The sequence below is a fragment of the Protopterus annectens genome, chromosome 6.part0 (assembly GCF_019279795.1).
Source record: "Protopterus annectens isolate FY-2018-M chromosome 6.part0, PAN1.0, whole genome shotgun sequence".
Taxonomy (NCBI): domain Eukaryota; kingdom Metazoa; phylum Chordata; order Ceratodontiformes; family Protopteridae; genus Protopterus; species Protopterus annectens.
The window spans coordinates 1,128,382,069-1,128,400,089 of NC_056737.1; the positions used below are offsets into that span (position 1 = coordinate 1,128,382,069).

General features: G+C 46.2%; 1 protein-coding gene across 2 annotated transcripts in view; it reads right to left on the reverse strand.

The window, feature by feature from the left end:
* MARCHF7 (membrane associated ring-CH-type finger 7) overlaps window positions 1-18,021 on the reverse strand; it is a 919,282-nt gene that overhangs the window by 570,205 nt on the left and 331,056 nt on the right. For both annotated transcript variants that reach the window (XM_044074748.1, XM_044074747.1), the window contains exon 4: window positions 9,078-9,222. In XM_044074748.1, coding sequence (XP_043930683.1) covers window positions 9,078-9,222 — 145 coding nt within the window. The remainder of the gene's footprint in view (window positions 1-9,077; window positions 9,223-18,021) is intronic.

Sequence of the window (18,021 nt, forward strand, 5' to 3'; positions counted from 1 at the left end):
CGTACTTTGCAATGTGGTTTTAATTCTTTAGAGGCCTCTTGCAGGGCTGCTGTTACTGGGTCTGTGCTTAGAAGACATGCTTGGCTTAAGGAGCAATCTCTGCCTGATCATGTTAAATCAAAAGTATTGCAGGTGGAGTCTGTTTAATATGCAAGTCTGTAGGCTTGAAAACACCCACTGAAGCTGGTGACTGCACAGTGGCTCCGGACCCATCCAAGGTAAAGACATCCACGGGTTCCATAGGTGAAGCATCCCGTGGCATACCAGACTCCAAATGGGTCTCAGTAGAGGCCTCAAATCAGAAGTAGCGGGTATAGGGGGCTGCAAAAGGGCCTCAGTGAGTACCGGCGAACTAGCAACTGGCTTAGGAGAAAAGTTTGCAGTTTTGGACCTAGATGGCCTCTTTCTTTGCGGGGTAGACTTTCCATGGTGTCTGTAGCAGAAATAGATGCAGTGGGATATCCATTTAGAGATGGTTTGTTTCGAAATGGCCTTGTCCTCTGCCGCTGTAGCAAAAGCTGACAAGCAGCTGATGAGATTTTCTGAAAGGTTTAGTCCTGTCAAGGTAGAACCCAAGCTATCCGTGCACGTCCAAGGAGTGCAGGATCCTTCCCCCTTTATTCAGAGGATTAGGAAAAAAGGTGGGTAAAATGGGATGGATTGCTTTAAAGCCACACTGGACACCACCTTGGGCATAAATGATGGGTTAGTCCTGAGGGAATCCCTGTTCACATTTTAGATAATGAAGGGTTCCACGGCCATAAGGGCCTGCAACTCACTCTTGATTAAGTGATTGCTAGAAGTAAGGCTGTTCTCCAAGAGAGGAATTTTAACCCTGCTGTAGCAACAGGCTCAAAAGGGGGAAGCATGAGCTTCTCTAGTACAAAGCTAAGGTCCCAGGCAGGAGTGGGAGCTCTCCTCGGGGGGTCTTAAATGGTTAGCTCCTCTCAGGAACTTTTTGACCAGAGGGCGAGAAAAGAGGGGTGGCCCAGTATTGTAATGAGCTGAGATGGCAGAGGCATGAATCTTAACTGAAGGAGAAGGATAGGCCTTTGTGAAGCAGCTCTGCTAGGTAATCTAAGATTTTAGGTAAGGTGGGCACGGTTGTGTCCTTACCCTGAAAGTGGCACCAAGAGCAGTATCTTTTCCACTTTTCTGAGTAAGATTTCCTAGTACAAGGCTTCCTAGCCTCAAAGATGACATCCAGCACCTGTTTCCCCGAGGGTTGCTGGTGATGCATTCAAGGAATAAGCCAGGCTGCTAGGTTCGGGGTTTGCAGCAGAGGATGCAAAATCTGGCCGTCCTGCTGGGACAGCTGAGATGGGGTCTGATGCAGGTGCCAGGGTGGCACTGCTGCCAGACTGCATAAAAGTGGGTACCAGTGCTGGATTGTCCTTGGCCTGTCCTGTTTGATCTTGAGTAGTACTTTTGAGAGGAGGGGCAGAGGGGGAAAGCATAAATTGAGAGGGTTTTCCCATGTAAAGGAAAGGGCATCCACTTTCCATGCTTGGCTGTGGGGAGTTCTGGTGCAAAATTTGCTCAATTGATGGTTTTGAGGGGAAGCAAAGTGGCCCACCTCTGGTGTTCTCCATCTGTGGATTAAAACGCTTGAATGTGAGGTTCCAGTTTCTACTCATGTGGGTCCATTAGAGTTCTGCTTAGTCTGCTGGTGAATTTTCTTTGCCTGGCAAGAATTGAGCTTGCAGGTGCACTTAATTGCTCAAGGCTGTGTTCCACAGAGCCATGGCTAACCTGCAGAGTGGGTAGGAATGAGTTCCCCCCTGATTGTTTATGTACCACATAACTGGTGTTGTCCATCAAGAGTCGTCCTGGAAGGATAAGGTATTTGAAGGCAGTCAGTGCATTCTGTACAGCTAGCATTTCTTTTTGATTGATATGTAGTTGCATTTGTCCTGGACTCCATTTGCCTTCAATGCATTTGCCTGCCATGTGAGCCCCCCCCCCCTGCATAGTCGGATGAGTTTGTTGTCAGGGTTTGGGCGGCAGGGGGTTGAGTGAAAAGGAGTCCCTCGTTGTGGTAGCAGGCCTCTGCCCACCAAAGGAATTCTGTCCTTAGGCAAGGTATGATAGGAATCATGGTTTCCAGGTCCTGAGAATGTTGACAACAGAGTCATTTTAAGTACCATTGAAGTTTCCTCATATGCAGTCTTGCATATGGAATTAGAAGATTGCATGAGGCCATAAACCCTAGGGCTTGCAGTATTTTTCTTGCAGATAGCTGGGTTTGGGTGGCCAGTAGTTTGAAGTAATTTGTTAAATTAACCTGCTTTTCTGGAGTGAGTAATGCCACCTGGGAAGTTGCATTCAAGCTTGCTCCCAGGAATGCAATTTTTTGGCTGGGTACCAGATGCAATTTCTTTTCTTTGATGGTATACCCCAGAGAAGTTAGAAGTCCCTTTACAAATGCCAGGTGCTGTAGTAGCAGTTCCCGTCTGCCTGAATTAAGTGGGAAGCAAAAAGATCTACGTCCGGTCTTCCCCATGCCTTTGTCAGTTGAGCGAAAATGTGAGGGTGCAGCATCCATTCGTGTGGATCCATGATATTTCTGCTCAGATTGTCCGCCAGTACATTGTCCTTGCCTGGTACAAACTGGGCTTGTAAATGTATATTCAGGCTCAGGGATTTTTCCCAGAGAAGCATTGTTTGTCTGCAGAGAGGATAAGAATGAGTGCCTCCCTGCTTGTTTATGTACCACATGACAGTGGTATTGTCCCCATCCTTATTAGCAAATGTCCTTGTTGTAGTGATTTTTCGAAAGTCTCGATTGCATGTATCACTGCCAACATCTCCTTTTGTTTTATGTGCAGATGTCTTTCCTTTGGCGTCCAAAGACCTTGAATGCATCTGCCCTCCATGTGCGCCCCCCATCCATGGTCTGAGGCGTCTGTTGTAACCATTTGGCCTGCTTGAGGTCTGTTGAAAGACATGCCTTTGTTTAGTTGACTGGCTTGAGCCCACCATAGAAATTCCTTTTGGAGACATGGAATAAGTGGGATTATGTCCTCTAGGCTGTTGTTGTGTTGAAACTATAAGCTTTTCAAGTACCATTGCAGCTTTCTCATATGAAGTCTTGCCAAAAGTATCAGAAGGATGCAAGATGCCATGAAACCCAGGGCCTGCAGGATTTTCCTTGCATTCAGCTGTGAAAGTTTTGCTAGGCCTTTGAAGTACTCTGGTAAATGCTGCTGTTTTTCCTCTGTCAGGTAGGCCATTTGGTTTTCTGTGTCCAGTTTGGCTCCTAGGAATGTAATCTGTTGGGATGGCAGTAATTTTGACTTCTGAATGTTGACTGTGTATCCCAAAGCCTGCAGTAGATGCATGACATAGTCCAAATTTCCTTTTAAGGTTTGTTTGTTGTCTGCTTGTATGAGGCAGTCGTCCAAGTAGGGGTATATTTGAATCCCCTGCAGTCTGCAGTGTGCCACTACTGATGCCAGGCATTTCGTGAACACTCTGGGCACAGTAGATAAGCCAAACGGCAATGCTGAGAATCGATAATGCTCTGTCCCTGCAAGAAATCTGAGGTATCTTCTGCAGCTTTGTCTGATTGGGACATGCAGGTATGCCTCCTTGAGGTCCAGAGTGACCAGCCAAGACCCCTTGCCCAACAATGGGAATAAGTTGCTGCAACGTCAGCATTTTGAACTTTGGCACAATGAGAAAAGTGTTTAGAGTTGACGAGTCCAGTATGGGTCTCCATTTATTTTATTTTCTTGGAACAAGGAACAGTCTTGAATAAAATCCCTGGCCTTGCTCCTGAAGAGGAACCCTTTCTATTGCTTTTATACTTAATAGTTTGGAAACTTGAGTGAGTGCCTCTGCCCTTTGATGATGTGGCAGGTTTGGCATGCCTTGTCTTATTGGCAATGTGTGGAAGTGGAATCTGTAGCCTTTGTCTATCAAATCCCGAATCCAATTGTCCTTGGTTAAGATATGCCAGTTTTGTGAGAATAAGGCTAATTTTCCACCCAAAGGTGCTTCTCTTTGAACCTTTGTAGGCGGTACGAAAGTCAAGTCATTGCGATTGTCCTTGTGGTGCAGCTGAACAGTCTGCGCCACTTCTTTGATTTGGAGGCTGCCAATGGCGGCCCCTGTAAGATCCTCGGTATTGCCCTCTGCCTCGGGCACGCCTGCTTTTTCCCCTTTGAAACTTGTCAGAGCCGGGGAAGGACCAATTCTTTGAGGGCCAGTTTCTGCTGAATCTGGGTGGCTGAACCTGAAGGAAATCCTTGACTGTCTGTACTGACTTTGCATTTTCCTCTATGGATTTCAATACATCTTATGCAGTAGCACCAAAAAGCTTTTGTTTTTCCAAAGGTGCATCCAGTAACTTTACTTTAACATGGTCAGGCAAAGACTGATCCTTCAACCAAGCATGTCTACGTATCACAGCCCCAGTCATAGCTGCCCTACATGAAGCTTCCAGTGCATCATAACCACACTGCAGAAAATGGTTATTAACCTGCTCAGTGTTATGTATATGATCCTGCAGAGCCTTTTTATCAATAGGCTCAGGACAGGCTAACTTTTTCTGTAAATCATCCAGGAGAAAATCTTGGTACTGAAACATGTGAAAAAGGCAGTTAAGAGACCTCATGGCCAGGGTAGTAGAGGTATATACTTTTTTACCCCATCTCTCCAGGGACCTTGCTTCTCTGTCAGCTGGCAGTGGGTTTTTGGCAGAAGAGGAAGCCACTCCCTTGGGGCCCTGTGAAATAGTTTCTAGATCCACAGAGTGGGCATTAAAAAGGTGCTTGAGAGTGTCAGGGACCCTATAATATCTGTCCGGCTTGACAGGAGCAGGAGGAAGAGAATCAGGGTTGGCACTGGAGTCAGAGAAAACATCATCCAAAACATCCATAACAGGTGGAATAGCTAAAGGTCTGTGCTGGGGAAGCTTGAGGAAAGTACGAAGCCTTTTCCTGGAGTCAGAGAATTCCTGACCCAGCCATTGAAAATGTTCCCTCATGGAATGCAGGACTTCACCAAATGAGAAATCCTCTGGAGGGGAGGCAGAGGGAATTGACTCCTCAGCATCAGAGTCCTCGTAGGCCTGGAAGGGTTTATCCTGGGTATCAGAATGCTCAGAATCCCCAGATGCTTCATCCGAAGAGAGGTCGTCCGCCTGCTCAGTTCTAGGCCTTTTCTCTGCAGGTGGCCGAGAACCCCTGTCCGGATGAGGCCGAGACCCCCTGATAAGGGAAATAAGATCTGCAGACAGAGACATGATCTGCTTATCAGATGAAGGGGCCTGGGCAGGTTTAGGATGGGCTTGGCCTGACTGGCGGCCTTAGCACGTGCAAAGGCCTTGATGGACATGGAAACAGGAGGCCTAGCAGCCCCACGTGCAGGCGTTACCCTGTCCACAAGAATGGTGTCGGGTAGATCCAGAACTTCGGTTTCCGGAGGAAAATCAACAACCGGCACCGGAGAAATCTCTGAGACCGAAGGTAGTGTTAACGCTGAGTCGTCGGCCTGGAGCGGTTGATTTACCACTTCCGAAGGGACCGGAGCGCTAGTAGAGGATTTAGGAGTAGCATCGGTAGTGGACGCGGGCCGAGGATGTCAGTCCCAGTCCTTGCGTTTTTTAGCAGATTGTGTTGTCAGTTGATCCGACGGCATGATATATGCAAAAGATTCACCGAAGTCGTCCTCGGCGAATTCTGCCCGGCGCCTGAGAGTGCGCTTATTAAAGCAAGCACAGGCAGAGACGTCGTGGTCTGGGCCCAGGCAAGGAAGGCAGAGAGAATGGAAGTCCTTATGAGGTATTTGTTTACCACAAGACAAACAATTAACTTTCTCAATTTGTTCGGACATCGGCTGAGGCAAGAATAAATGTTCCCCAACGGGGTACTTAGCTTTTAGATGACTTCGGTACTGAAAACACAGGAGCTGACCGACCGGCACTTGCGAACTGCTTCTGCTTCGGGCACCGCGCGGCAAGAAAGACTGAAGATGGCGTCTGCCGATGCCTTTACACTCCAGCCGTTGTGACGTCGGAGAGGAGGCGACACCATCCGACGCCGGACCCAGACTTTGGAATTCGGCCGACCGAGGGGTGCCTGAGGCAGGACAACCCATATGTTATGGCTGCAGTTGCATTCTTGAAGGACATCATATGAAAAAGGCAGTTAAGTGACCTCATGGCAAGGGTGGAAGAGGTATAAACTTTTTTACCCCATCTCTCCAGGGACCTTGCTTCCCTATCCGCAGGCAGGGGATTCTTGGCTGAGGAAGTAGCCACTCCTTTGGGGCCCTGTGAAATAGTTTCAAGATCCACAGAGTGGGCCTTAAAGAGATGCTTGTGAGTGTCAGGGACCCTGTAATATCTGTCTGGCTTGACAGGAACAGGAGGGAGAGAATCAGGGTTAGCACTGGAATCTGAGAAAACATCATCCAGGACATCCATAACAGGAGGGATAGCTAAAGGTCTGTGCTGGGGTAACTTGAGGAAAGTATGCAGCCTTTTCCTAGAATAAGAAAATTCCTGACCCTGACACTTAAAATGCTCCCTCAGAGTGGAGGACTTCACCGAACGAAAAATCCTCTGGAGGAGAGGCAGAGGGAATTGACTCCTCAGCATCAGAGTCCTCATAGGCCTGGAAGGATTCTTCTTGGGTATATGAATGCTCAGAATCCCCAGAGGCTTCATCTGAAGAGAGGTTGTCAGCCTGCTCAGTTCTAGGCCTTTTCTCTGCAGGCGGCTGAGAACCTTTGTCTGGGTGAGGCTGAGACCCCCTGATAAGAGAGATAAGATCTGCAGCAAGAGACATGATCTGTTTATCAGAAGGGGCCTGGGCAGTAGGTTTAGGATGGGCCTTGGCCTGGCTGGCGGCCTTAGCACGTGCAAAGGCATTGATGGACATGGATACAGGAGGCCTAGCTGCCCCATGTGCAGGAGTAACCTTGTCCACGGGAATGGTGTCGGGTAGATCCAGAACTTCGGTTTCTGGAGGAAAATCAATAACCGGCACAAGTGTAGTCCCCGGGACCGAAGGACAAGTTACCGCTGTGTCGACGGCCTGGAGCGGTTGAATTACTGCTTCCGAAGGGACCGAAGCACTCGCGGAGGGCTTAGGAGAAATATCGGTAGAGGACGTGGGCCGCGGATGTCGGTCCTGGTCCTTTCGTTTTTTGGTAATTTGTGTTGCCGGTTGTTCTGATGGCATGATATAAGCGAAGGATTCGCCGAAAAAAGTCTTCGGCAAATTCTGCCCGGCGCCTGAGAGTGCGCTTATTAAAGCAAGCACAGGCAGCACAGGCCGAGACGTCGTGGTCTGGGCCCAGGCAAGGGAGGCAGTAAGAATGGAAGTCCTTATGAGGTATTTATTTACCACAAGACAAACAATTATTAACTTTCTCAATTTGTTCTGACATCGGCTGAGGCAAGAAAAAATGTTCCCCAACGGGGTACTTGGCTTTTAGATGACTTCGGTAACTGAAAAAACAGGAGCTGACCGACCGGCACTTGCGAACTGCTTCTGCTTCGGGCACCGCGCAGCAAGAAAGACTGAAGAAGATGGCGTCGGCTGATGCCTTTATACTGCAGCCATTCTGACGTCGGAGAGAAGGAGACACCAGCCGACGCCGGACCCAGACTTTGGAATCCGGCCGACAGAGGGCTGCCTGAGGCAGGACAACCCATATGTTATGACTGCAGTTGCATTCTTGAAGGACATCCTCTTGCTGTGAGGTAACAACGCTACTGCTGCACCATTGCAGATGTACAATACATGTGCATATAATACTTATTTAAACTAAAACAGTGCAACACAAAACTTGAAATGAAACAAAATATATATTAACTAGTCTCAGCACAAAAAATCCTGCAAAAGCATTATATCATCTGTGAAAGAAACACAAACTAAGAAAAATGCTGGTCATCTCATGTTTAAAAAGCACAGAAAACAAACCTTACAAGGGGTGCAGTGAAAAAGCTGAAGTTTAATGGATGAGGATCAAAATTACTGCAATAAAAAACTAAAAGGATTGTTTGGAAAAATTAAACAGTAACCCAACAATAAAATGCTAAATATCACAAAGGAATGTGTATAAGAATTTGAAAACAAGAACATTTCTTCACTCAGCTGAAAGTTGCTATTAGCCATTTCTCTGCAATACAAACTTGATAAGCAACAAGAATGAACAGGAAAGGAACCCAGACAGCACAGCACTGTGGACAAAGGGTGGAAATGGAAATATAGCCTAAAAATTTCCATGTTAACTTATCTGAAAGCCTTCAGTTTCTGGCCATATGGGTAAACAGAAGGGACAACCTAATCTTAAATCCTATACCAACAAATAAACTACAAGCAATGTGTTTTCAGGAATAAACACAAAAACACAGGAGCTCTGCACAACTTAACATGCGTTCTCTATTGATAATTTTCTTGTGGCGCCATTCCCCAGCCAAATCAGAAGTGTACAAACATTAGGTATCCCTTTCAGAATACGACAAAGAAAAGTAGCCATGTCAGTGGACTCTGCTACATACCACACTGAAAACAAACCAATCCTTTTTAGGATTCTATACGGTTTACATACACACAAAAATATAAACACTATGTTGGTTTGCTTTCAACTCGAACACGTGGGCCAACTAAAAATCTTAGTTCTCAAGCAATGCACATTTCCATAATCTAATTATGTATAACAAATTACAAATAGGAGCTGACGTGCAAAAAAAGTATGCCAATCTAACCAGTTAATTCTGCACATTTTAAAATGTATGGGCAAAACAAAAAATGCCTGATTGCAGCCCACGCTTTTTATCATTTAAGCGCCACAACCACTGCAAATGTACAGTTTGGATTCCTGAAGTTGAAGGACATCTTGCCAGGTGGTTGAACTGATCTCTTAACATTATGATTTTCAGGGGATTCTGAATGTCATCCAGTAAGACCATCATTTAAATATACAAATATTATAAAGGTCTTCTGTAGCTCAGGTTCTCTTTCCGACACTGGTTCCAGCTTCCTACATTCAAAGTATCACAACAAAAATACACTCTTCACTTAACATGCATGTTTACTTTGGTACTTAGACTTAATACCCACTTCCAGAGGTAGGAGTGCTGCCCGAATAAGACAGTTTAGGTCTCTTGGAATCACTATCCTGTTGATTGTGTAGTCTCGAATATGCTCCTAATGGCCTCTCCGATTCATGGTACACAGAAGACTGAAATGAAGTAGAGGCTGACGGCTGTTGAAAGAAAATAAGAAGTTATGTACTTACCATAACATTCCATTTGAGTTGTTCCTCTCGCCTTCATTATTACTGGATGGGTTCGGAGCCAATCCTCAGCTCCAAGTCGGCCAATTTGCAAAGCTCGAGGTCTCCAACAGCTCAAGGCCAAATCCCTATCCCACAATGCACCTCTACTTTCCCCAGATCTTGTTTGCTGCCAACTACTGTTAAACCTACCCCAGAGTTCAAGGAAATCATGCAGACCACTTGAGAGGAAACTCCTCAGGAGAACCAAAATAAAGACAGAACCTCTCGAACTTCCAGACATTGGATGGGGGTAGGAGGGGGGGGGGTCATAATAATGAAGGCGAGAAGAACAACTCATATGGAACATTACGGTAAGTACATAACTTCTTAATGTGAAGTTGTTCAATCTCGTCTTCGTTCGTACTGATTCGTAGCATCCCCAGCACCACAATCTTGGGTGGCTCACGGGAGTACCTGCTTAAGGACAGCAGACTCAAATGTAGCTCTGTCCCCAGAGGCCTTTTTCTACCTTGTAGTGAGATATAAAGGTATGTGGCTTTGATCAGGTGGCAACTGCACAAAAAGAATCAATAGGTAGCCTGGTCAAAAAGGCTACAGAAGTAGAAACCGCTCTGGTAGAATGAGCTTTGACCGTCATGTAATGCAATGCCTGCTTCACAGTAAATAAAGGGTATACAATCAGAAAGCCATTTAGACAAGGTAGATTTGGATAACAGTGCACCTTTCCTAGAATTTGAGAAGGAGACAAACAGTTGATCAGCCCCTTCTGTGTTCTTTTGTCCTGTCCAAATAGAAACAAAGTTGTTTATGGACAAAGTTTGCGAAGCATATATTCCAACTGATTTGGGTGACTGGGAAAGAAAAACGGTAATTCAATAGTTTGATTAAGCGTGAATTCGGAACAAATTTTTGGTAAAAACAACGGATTTGTTCTGAGGGAAACCCTATCTTTGTGAAATATCAAGTACGGTTACTTAAAAGAAAGGGCTTGCAACTCTGAAATTCTGTGCGTTGATGTAATGGCCACCAAGAAAATGGTCTTCCAAGAAAGATATTTCAGCTCATAAGAAGAAGCGGGTTCAAAGGGCGGGAGAATAAACTTGGAGAGGACTAGGTTCAAATTCCATGGAGCAGTAGGAGATCTGATCGGTGGTTATAAATGCATCATACCCTTCAAAAAAGCCTTAGCCAACTTGCTAGACATAACATTTTCAGATTCACCTATATGAAAATTAGAAAAAGCAGCCAGTTGCACTCAAATGGTTGCTGCTGAAGCTCCTTCACTGAACAGTTGTCAGAAATTCACACCAGAAAAGGGTCAATGTTATTTTGCTGAACCCAGATGGAAAACCTTTTCCACTTACTGAGATAAAGTTTCCTTGTTGAAGACTTGTGTTAAGAAAAGAGAATATGTTGAGCCTCTTCTGATAAATTCTGTAACCTGGCTATTCTGGGAATTGGAGCAGCCAAGCTGTCAGTCTGATGGACTGGAGAGAAGGGTGAAGAGCTAACGAGTAGGTCAACAGATCCGGCACTGGGTCCAGGATCCAAGGCTCTTCCAGTAGATGAGGCTTCAGAAAGGGGAACCAAATTTGACGAGGCCAATACGGGGCTATTAAGATAAAAAGGGTCCTGCCCAGAAAACTGGCTTTCTGTAAAACTTTGAGAATTATGGGAAATGGAGGGAAGGCATAAAGGAGCCCAGGAGGCCAATCGTGGACGAGTGCGTCCCTCAGGGGTTGTCCCTGTTGAGGGATCAGGGCAAAGTAGTTGTTGCACTTGGTGTTTGTGGGGATATTAATAAGGTTGCAGCAAGGCTGGTCCCATCTGTGGAAAATAATGTCTGCTACTTTGTTCTTCAGAGAACACTGGTGAGGCAACAGAACAGCTCTGCTGAATCTGTCCGCTATCACGTTGGATTTCCCCGGGATGTGCACTGCTATAAGAAAGCAGTGGGTGGACTCTGCCCATTTCCATAATCTTAGACCCTCTCGACATAAGGAGTAAGAATTGGTTCCGCCTTGTTTATGTACCAGACTACAGACATGTTGTCTGACTGGATTGCAATCGTGCCTAGAGGAAGAGTCTTGAAAGGACTGCAACGCTAAGAGAACCGCTCTCATCTCTAGGACGTTTATGTGCAAATGAGCCTCATGAACCCGCCATGTACCTTGGGCTGTCTGTCCCTGATAATGCCCCCCACCCGATCAGGGAGGTGTCCGTGGCCACTGATGCAACTGGAGCCAGGACGACAAATGGATGTTCCATAGTCACCGTCTCGGATGTTAGCCACCACCAAAGATAGTCCTTGTAAGAGTTGGTTATCAGAACTGGGTGACTCAACGGTAGATGCTGAAGTGTCCACTGTGTGAATAGCAGCCACTGAAGAATGCTCGTGCAAGATCTCGCTAGGGGTATTGCAATAAATCGCGACTGCCATAATACCGAGCAACTTGAGAATCTGCAATGCTGGTGCTTTGTGTCGACAGATCTACAATTTGTTGCCGTAGGGCAAGCACTCTTTCTGGAGGAAGCTTTAGGGACATGCTGACAGTGTCCAAGTCTTCCCCTATAAACACTGTACTCTGCGATGGCAATAAAGCAGACTTTTCTGAATTTATTGTAATGCCCATTTGGAAACAGATCTAAGGCAGTGTCCCTTGCCCAAATAAATTGATGCCTGGTGGGAACGGTAAGGAGCCAGTCATCCAAATATGGAAATACCAGGATTCCTAAATGTCTCAAGAGAGCCATGACCACTGCCATGCATTTGAACACTCTGGGGGCTGTAGTGAGACCAAAGGGCAGGGCCCGAAACTGGAAGTGAATGGCTCCCATCCTGAAGCACAGATGATCCCTGGATGGCCTGGCCATTTTGATATGGTAGTACGCATCCTGGAGATCTATACAGCACATCCAATTGTCCCTTCCCAAAAACAGGAATATGGACTGAAGCGTGACCATCCAGAACTTCGTCTTTACCACATATTTGTTGAGTCTGCTGAGGTCCATAATAGGTCACCAGTACCTGGTCTTCTTTTGTCACAAAAAAGAATATTGAGTAAGTTCCACATCCTTGGTTCTGCTGGGACTGGTTAGATGACTCTTGCAATAGTTTTTGAACCTCTACGGATGCCACGTAGACTGGGTGGAATGTCGGATTCCTTTTCTTGGTCTGGGTTGTGGAAGAAAGGGGATGAAATATCCTCTGGATATAACGTTTTGTACCCATCGGTCTTCTGAGATTTTGAATCAGGCACCTAGGTACAAAGACAAATGTTCCCAGACTGCCTCCAGACCAGGACAGTCAGGCCTCCTTTCAGAAGCGCTGATAGGGTTTCCCAAGGAACTGATCCCTTTCGCCCTGATTTTGCAGACCCCTTCTGCCACATGGGCGTCATCTTCCACCACTGCCTCCTCCTCTGCCCCTGGAGGAGGCTTCACCTTGCGAGTTCGGAAAGGCTCCTTGGGTCTTACGGAACCACATTTTCCCCACTAGATCTTATCCTAAAGGTAAACAAGGAGGGGTAGAAAAACGGACTTCTATGGCAAATACACAGTCTTGCTCACATCTGGTGAGGGTCTCTAACGTTTGGTCCAAACAAAGAAGAACCAAAGGGGGCATTCACAAACGACGACTTAAAAGGTTCCACAAAAGAATACAAGCGCATCCAAGAATGTCTTCACAGAAGAATTCCTGTACCCGCTGCCCTACTCATTCCATCAGCTGCGTAAGACACTAGGCGCATGGAAGAGTTTATGATGGAATTGAGGGTAGCAAACTGAGACGTCACTTTGTCCGCCACAGAATCTGCTACTGCACCATGGAGAACATCTCCAAGCTCTTTCACTTCACAAGGCTTCAGAGAGATCTCCTGAGTTAGATAGTACAATGACCAAAGGTCGGAGAACTAAACATAAGCTTACCGTATCTGCTCATGATCCCAGATTCTCTATTAGGAGACTGGACAGACGCAGAGGTCTCAGACATCGCTTTCTTTGTGGCTGCACCACCACCATGGCATCAACACATTTGGGTTTGGATAAGAAGGACTAATCTTGGGGAGCTGAAATGTATTGGTTGGGCCTCCTCGGAACAGGCGCCATGGAATCTGGCAACTCCCACGTCCCTCAAGACAAAAGATCCATCAACTCATTGAAGGGCAGACACACCCAAGAGGTTGAGGGTCAAGACCCGAAAGCCTTCAGGAGCACAGATTCGTCCTCGGTAGGGTTCAGGGGCTGCCAGTTACTCCTCTGCTTAAGGATCAAGGATATCCCCAAAAGAGATATCCTCAGAGGGGGACTTTGGGGACCCTTCAGATTCCTCCAAATCGGTGTCAGACGTGATGGATTCCTGGGGGGAATCTAAATGTCTCCTCTTACATAACCTCTTCCGAGGGACCTCCTCAGTGGGAACTTCTCGGGAGGTCTCGGAAGAGCAGGGTTCCCCCCAAAGGGGAGTCCTGACGCTCCGGGTCCCTACACTTATGGTGGATCTGCGGTAACGGAGAAGATTCAGGCACTTTCCGGGAGGAGGCGGCCATATCAGAGATAGTGCCAGTCCGGGGGGAAAAACCATCCTCATAGCATCCAGGACACAACGGCTCCGATGCGAGGAAGCACCTGCATCTGAAGACACCTCCCGCACCAGAACAGTTGGCTCCGAGCCAGAGGAAGGAGCCAAACTCATCCGTGCCGAAGCCCCAAAGTGAGAGTCTGGACCGACTTATCAGTTCGACCCCCCCCCCCCCCCCCCGGAATCGACAGGAGTGTTGGCTCCCAGAGTCTGCCGCCAGAGTGTGGACATCAAGGTTGTCGGTACAGACTGTTCCACAAACAACTGAAGAGCCTCCTCTAACTCAGATGTCTCGATTCGAGTCGGAGGAGCAGAAACAGGAGAGGACTTTGTCGGTTTAAAAGCTGCTCGAGTCGAAGCAGACAGAATTTTAGCTAGCACTGGATCCTGTAAAAATCTCCGTACCACTCTATCCACATCCGAATCAGAGAGTCTGGAAGCCTGAAAAGAAACCACAGACTGAGCCGGTGAACCCAGAATCAGGGATCTCAAGGTAGAAGATACCGGTTCCAGGACTGGGGACCTGCTCCTACCAGCTACCTGTATAGTCTGTTCCGATTACAATGGAGCCAAGACAGGAGCTTTCTTAGATGCTTTCGAAACCGAAGAGCCCTTCGGACCAGAACTTGAAGCTGATGAAGGTTTTGGTTTTCCCAGAGCAGAATCCAAGTCTGACTGAAAAGTAGACTTAATCAATCCATGCGCCACTAAATTTACGTTTCCTTTCAGCCAAAATTCTAGCATTGAAACCATGGCAAATGGAGCAAACTTCCTGGAGATGAACCTCTCCCAAGCAATATACACAGGTGGAATGGCCCTCAGTTACAGACATCTTCTGGATGCATTTGGGGCATCTCAAACCCCGATTTTGCCTTCTCAGACATAATATAGCACGTCAGCAAAGAAAAACAATATGTTGTTAGCAAAGGAAACTAAGCCTAACCAGCTTCAAGTACAAAAAGGACAGCTTACTGTAAAGCAATTACAGAATAAGCCTAACAGGCTAAGATAACTGAAAGTCTAAAAGCAGCTAAGAGCCTAACCGGCTAACAAAAAATTGCAGAAACTGCAAAAAGCCCAACTCTGCTAAAGGAAAGGGCCAATAAGCCTAATGGCTAAGCATATAAACAAAAAGGGCCAACACCCAACAAACGAGATGGTTTTATGACCAAAAAGGAAAATAATCTGTAAAACAGATAAACTATCCTAATCACAATCCTATGTAAACTCTAAATAACTGGAAAACAGAAATATTTTGAAAATTTTCCCACAAAAGGAAGAACTTCTCTCTCAAATGGCCTGAGCTGTAGAGAAACACATAATCAGTTGCAGCGGCAAACTAGATCGGGGGAAAGTAGAGGTGCATTGTGGGATAGGGCTTCAGCCTCGAGCTGTTGGAGACCTCGAGCTTTGCAAATTGGCCGACACAGAGCAGAGGATCAGCTCCAAACCTATCAGTAAGAATGGAGGCGAGACTAAACAACTTCACATCAAATCATACACTCCTAGTTCTGCAACGTAATCTTTTTCAATTAGTTTAGCAGAAGTTCAGTGGAACAATTACTCAAAGCTAAAATTACAAAAAGTAGTGCTGTGCAAGTACAACTTACCATAACAGTAAATGTTCATATGATCATTGCTGTAGTAGCCTTAGCTACATGGGTTATATCATGCCAAAGATGGAACAGCCAGGCATCTTCCAAAGCTTCAGGACATTTTCCATACACCCAAACTGTTAGGACCTTGTGCTAACCAGACAGACAAAGTTTGAGTGCTAAACCCTTCACAGCTTTCCTACCAAACAGAGACAGGGAGGCTAAGCCCAGAAAAGTTTTGTACCTACCATGTAGATGTTAGAGTGTTCACACTGCTGCAGTCATTACAATTGGGTTATCCTGCAGTCAGGTGGTCCCGCAGTCGGCCAGAGTTCCAAAGTCTTGGCCAGGTGTCGGTTGCGGTCGCTTCTTCCCTGACGTCAGTGCGCCAGGGGTATACAAGATGCATCCGCCATTTTATTCAGTTTTTCTTGCCCCAGATGTCAGGTGCCCCCAAGTAGATAGGCAATACATATTGCTAATAAAACATATAGAAGAAATGAAAACAATACCTTCAGTTACAAGCAAATACACCACAAAGGTTGTATAGGATAGAAAGGTATAGATAAGTCCAGCTAGGACAGAGGGGATGGAGGCAGGGTAACCTGGACTGCAGCAGTGTGAACACTCAAACATCTACATTTATGGTAGGTACAAAAAGTACAGTTTTGTACCTACCATAAATGTAGATGTCCGATAGGTATGCATCTGCAGTCCTAACATATGGGTTGTCCTGCCTCAGGCAGCCCTTCGGTCGGCCGGATTCCAAAGTCTGGGTCTGGCCTCGGCTGATGTCGCACTTCACCCGACGTCATAGCTGCTGTTTATTGGGTATAAAGGCATCAGCCGATGCCATTTTCCTCAGTGTTTCTTGCCCCAGATGCCAGGTGCCCTCTAGTAAGGCTAAATTTGGATAAATGCAAATAATTCCAAACAGTAGAGAGCAAACAATATAAAATATATATATATATACATATATACAAACAAATACACCATAACAGATTCCCCCAGGTAGCTAAAAGATGGGTAAATACCCTAGGAGTACCACAGAGGGGAAGGAGGGTGGGTAATTCTGACTGCAGATGCATACCTATCGGACATCTACATTTATGGTAGGTACAAAACTGTACTATGTCCTTCAGGGATGCATCTGCACTAACATATGGGTAGAATACCATAGCCAAACTGGGGGAGGAGGCACTAAGATAAAGATGGTGTAATTAAGATCCCTTGCAAAACAGCAGTTGCAAAACCTGCCTGCTCGGGATCTAGAGTATAAAGGAAGATTGTAATGCTTGGCAAATGTATGCACGGAGCTCCAGGTAGCAGCTTCTAAAATGTCTTTGGTAGCCACTCCTCGTAGGAAAGCTGTAGTGGTGGCTGTAGCTCTTGTGGAATGAGGTCTGATATTATCAGGAGTTGTCTTTCCATGAAAAGAGTAACAAAAACGAATGCAATTTCCTATCCATTTTGAAATTGTCTGTTTGGAAATTGCTTTTCCTTGAATACCTGCGGAATATGCTACCAACAGCTGGTCAGTTTTTCTGAAAGTCTTAGTTCTGTCCAAGTAGTAGCGCAACTGTCTGTGAATGTCAAGGGTATGCAGAAGTTTCTCCCCCTTGTTTTGTGGATTTGGAAAGAAGGTAGGCAGGTGAATAGCTTGGTTCAATGAGACCCTGGATACCACCTTTGGCATGAATGAAGGATTGGTTCTCAAAGAGACTCTGTCCTGATGAAAAATAAGGAATGGTTGTACTGCCATGAGTGCCTGCAATTCAGATACTCTTCTTGCTGAGGTTATGGCCAGAAGAAAGGCAGTCTTCCAAGACAGGAACTGTAACAGAAGATGCTGCTGGTTCAAAGGGAGGTAGAGTCAACTTTTCCAACCTGAAGTTAAGGTCCCATGTAGGCACTGGTGGTTTTCTTGGAGGATTGATGTTTCTAATTCCTCTTAGAAACTGCCTTAGGAGAGGATGAGAGAAGACAGGTGGATCAGTATTGTATTCTGCTGAAATTGCTGAAGCATGAATTTTTATGGAAGAGTAAGAAAGGCCATTGTGGAGCATTTCTGCCAAGTATTCCAGGATATGTGCCATGCTCATCGCTGTGGCATCTAGGCCCTTTGCAGTGCTCCAAGTGTGGAATCTTTTCCATTTTGCTGAATATGCCTTTCTCGTGGAAGGTCTGCGAGCTTCCATGATGATATCCTTCACTCTCTTGGATAGCTTTTCCTGGTGAGGAGTCAAGGTATTCTCCAGGCTGTCAGCAGCAGGGTTCTCAGGCTGGAGTGCAGAGTTTTGTAATTGTGCTGTGTCAGGAGTGACCATTGTGGTAGAGGCCACGGTTTCGTGTGACAGGCTCTAACAGTGGGTACCAGTGCTGCCTTGGCCAGTTCGGGGCTATTAGAATCACTTTTGGCTGCTCTGTCCTGATTTTCAGTAAGACCTTGGTCATTAGTGGAAGTGGTGGAAATGCATACACTGTTAGAGTATTCCAGCTGAAAGAGAGGGCGTCCACTTTCCATGCTTGTGGGTGGTATGTCCTTGAGCAGAATTTCTTCAGCTGATGATTGTGGTGGGAGGCAAAAAGATC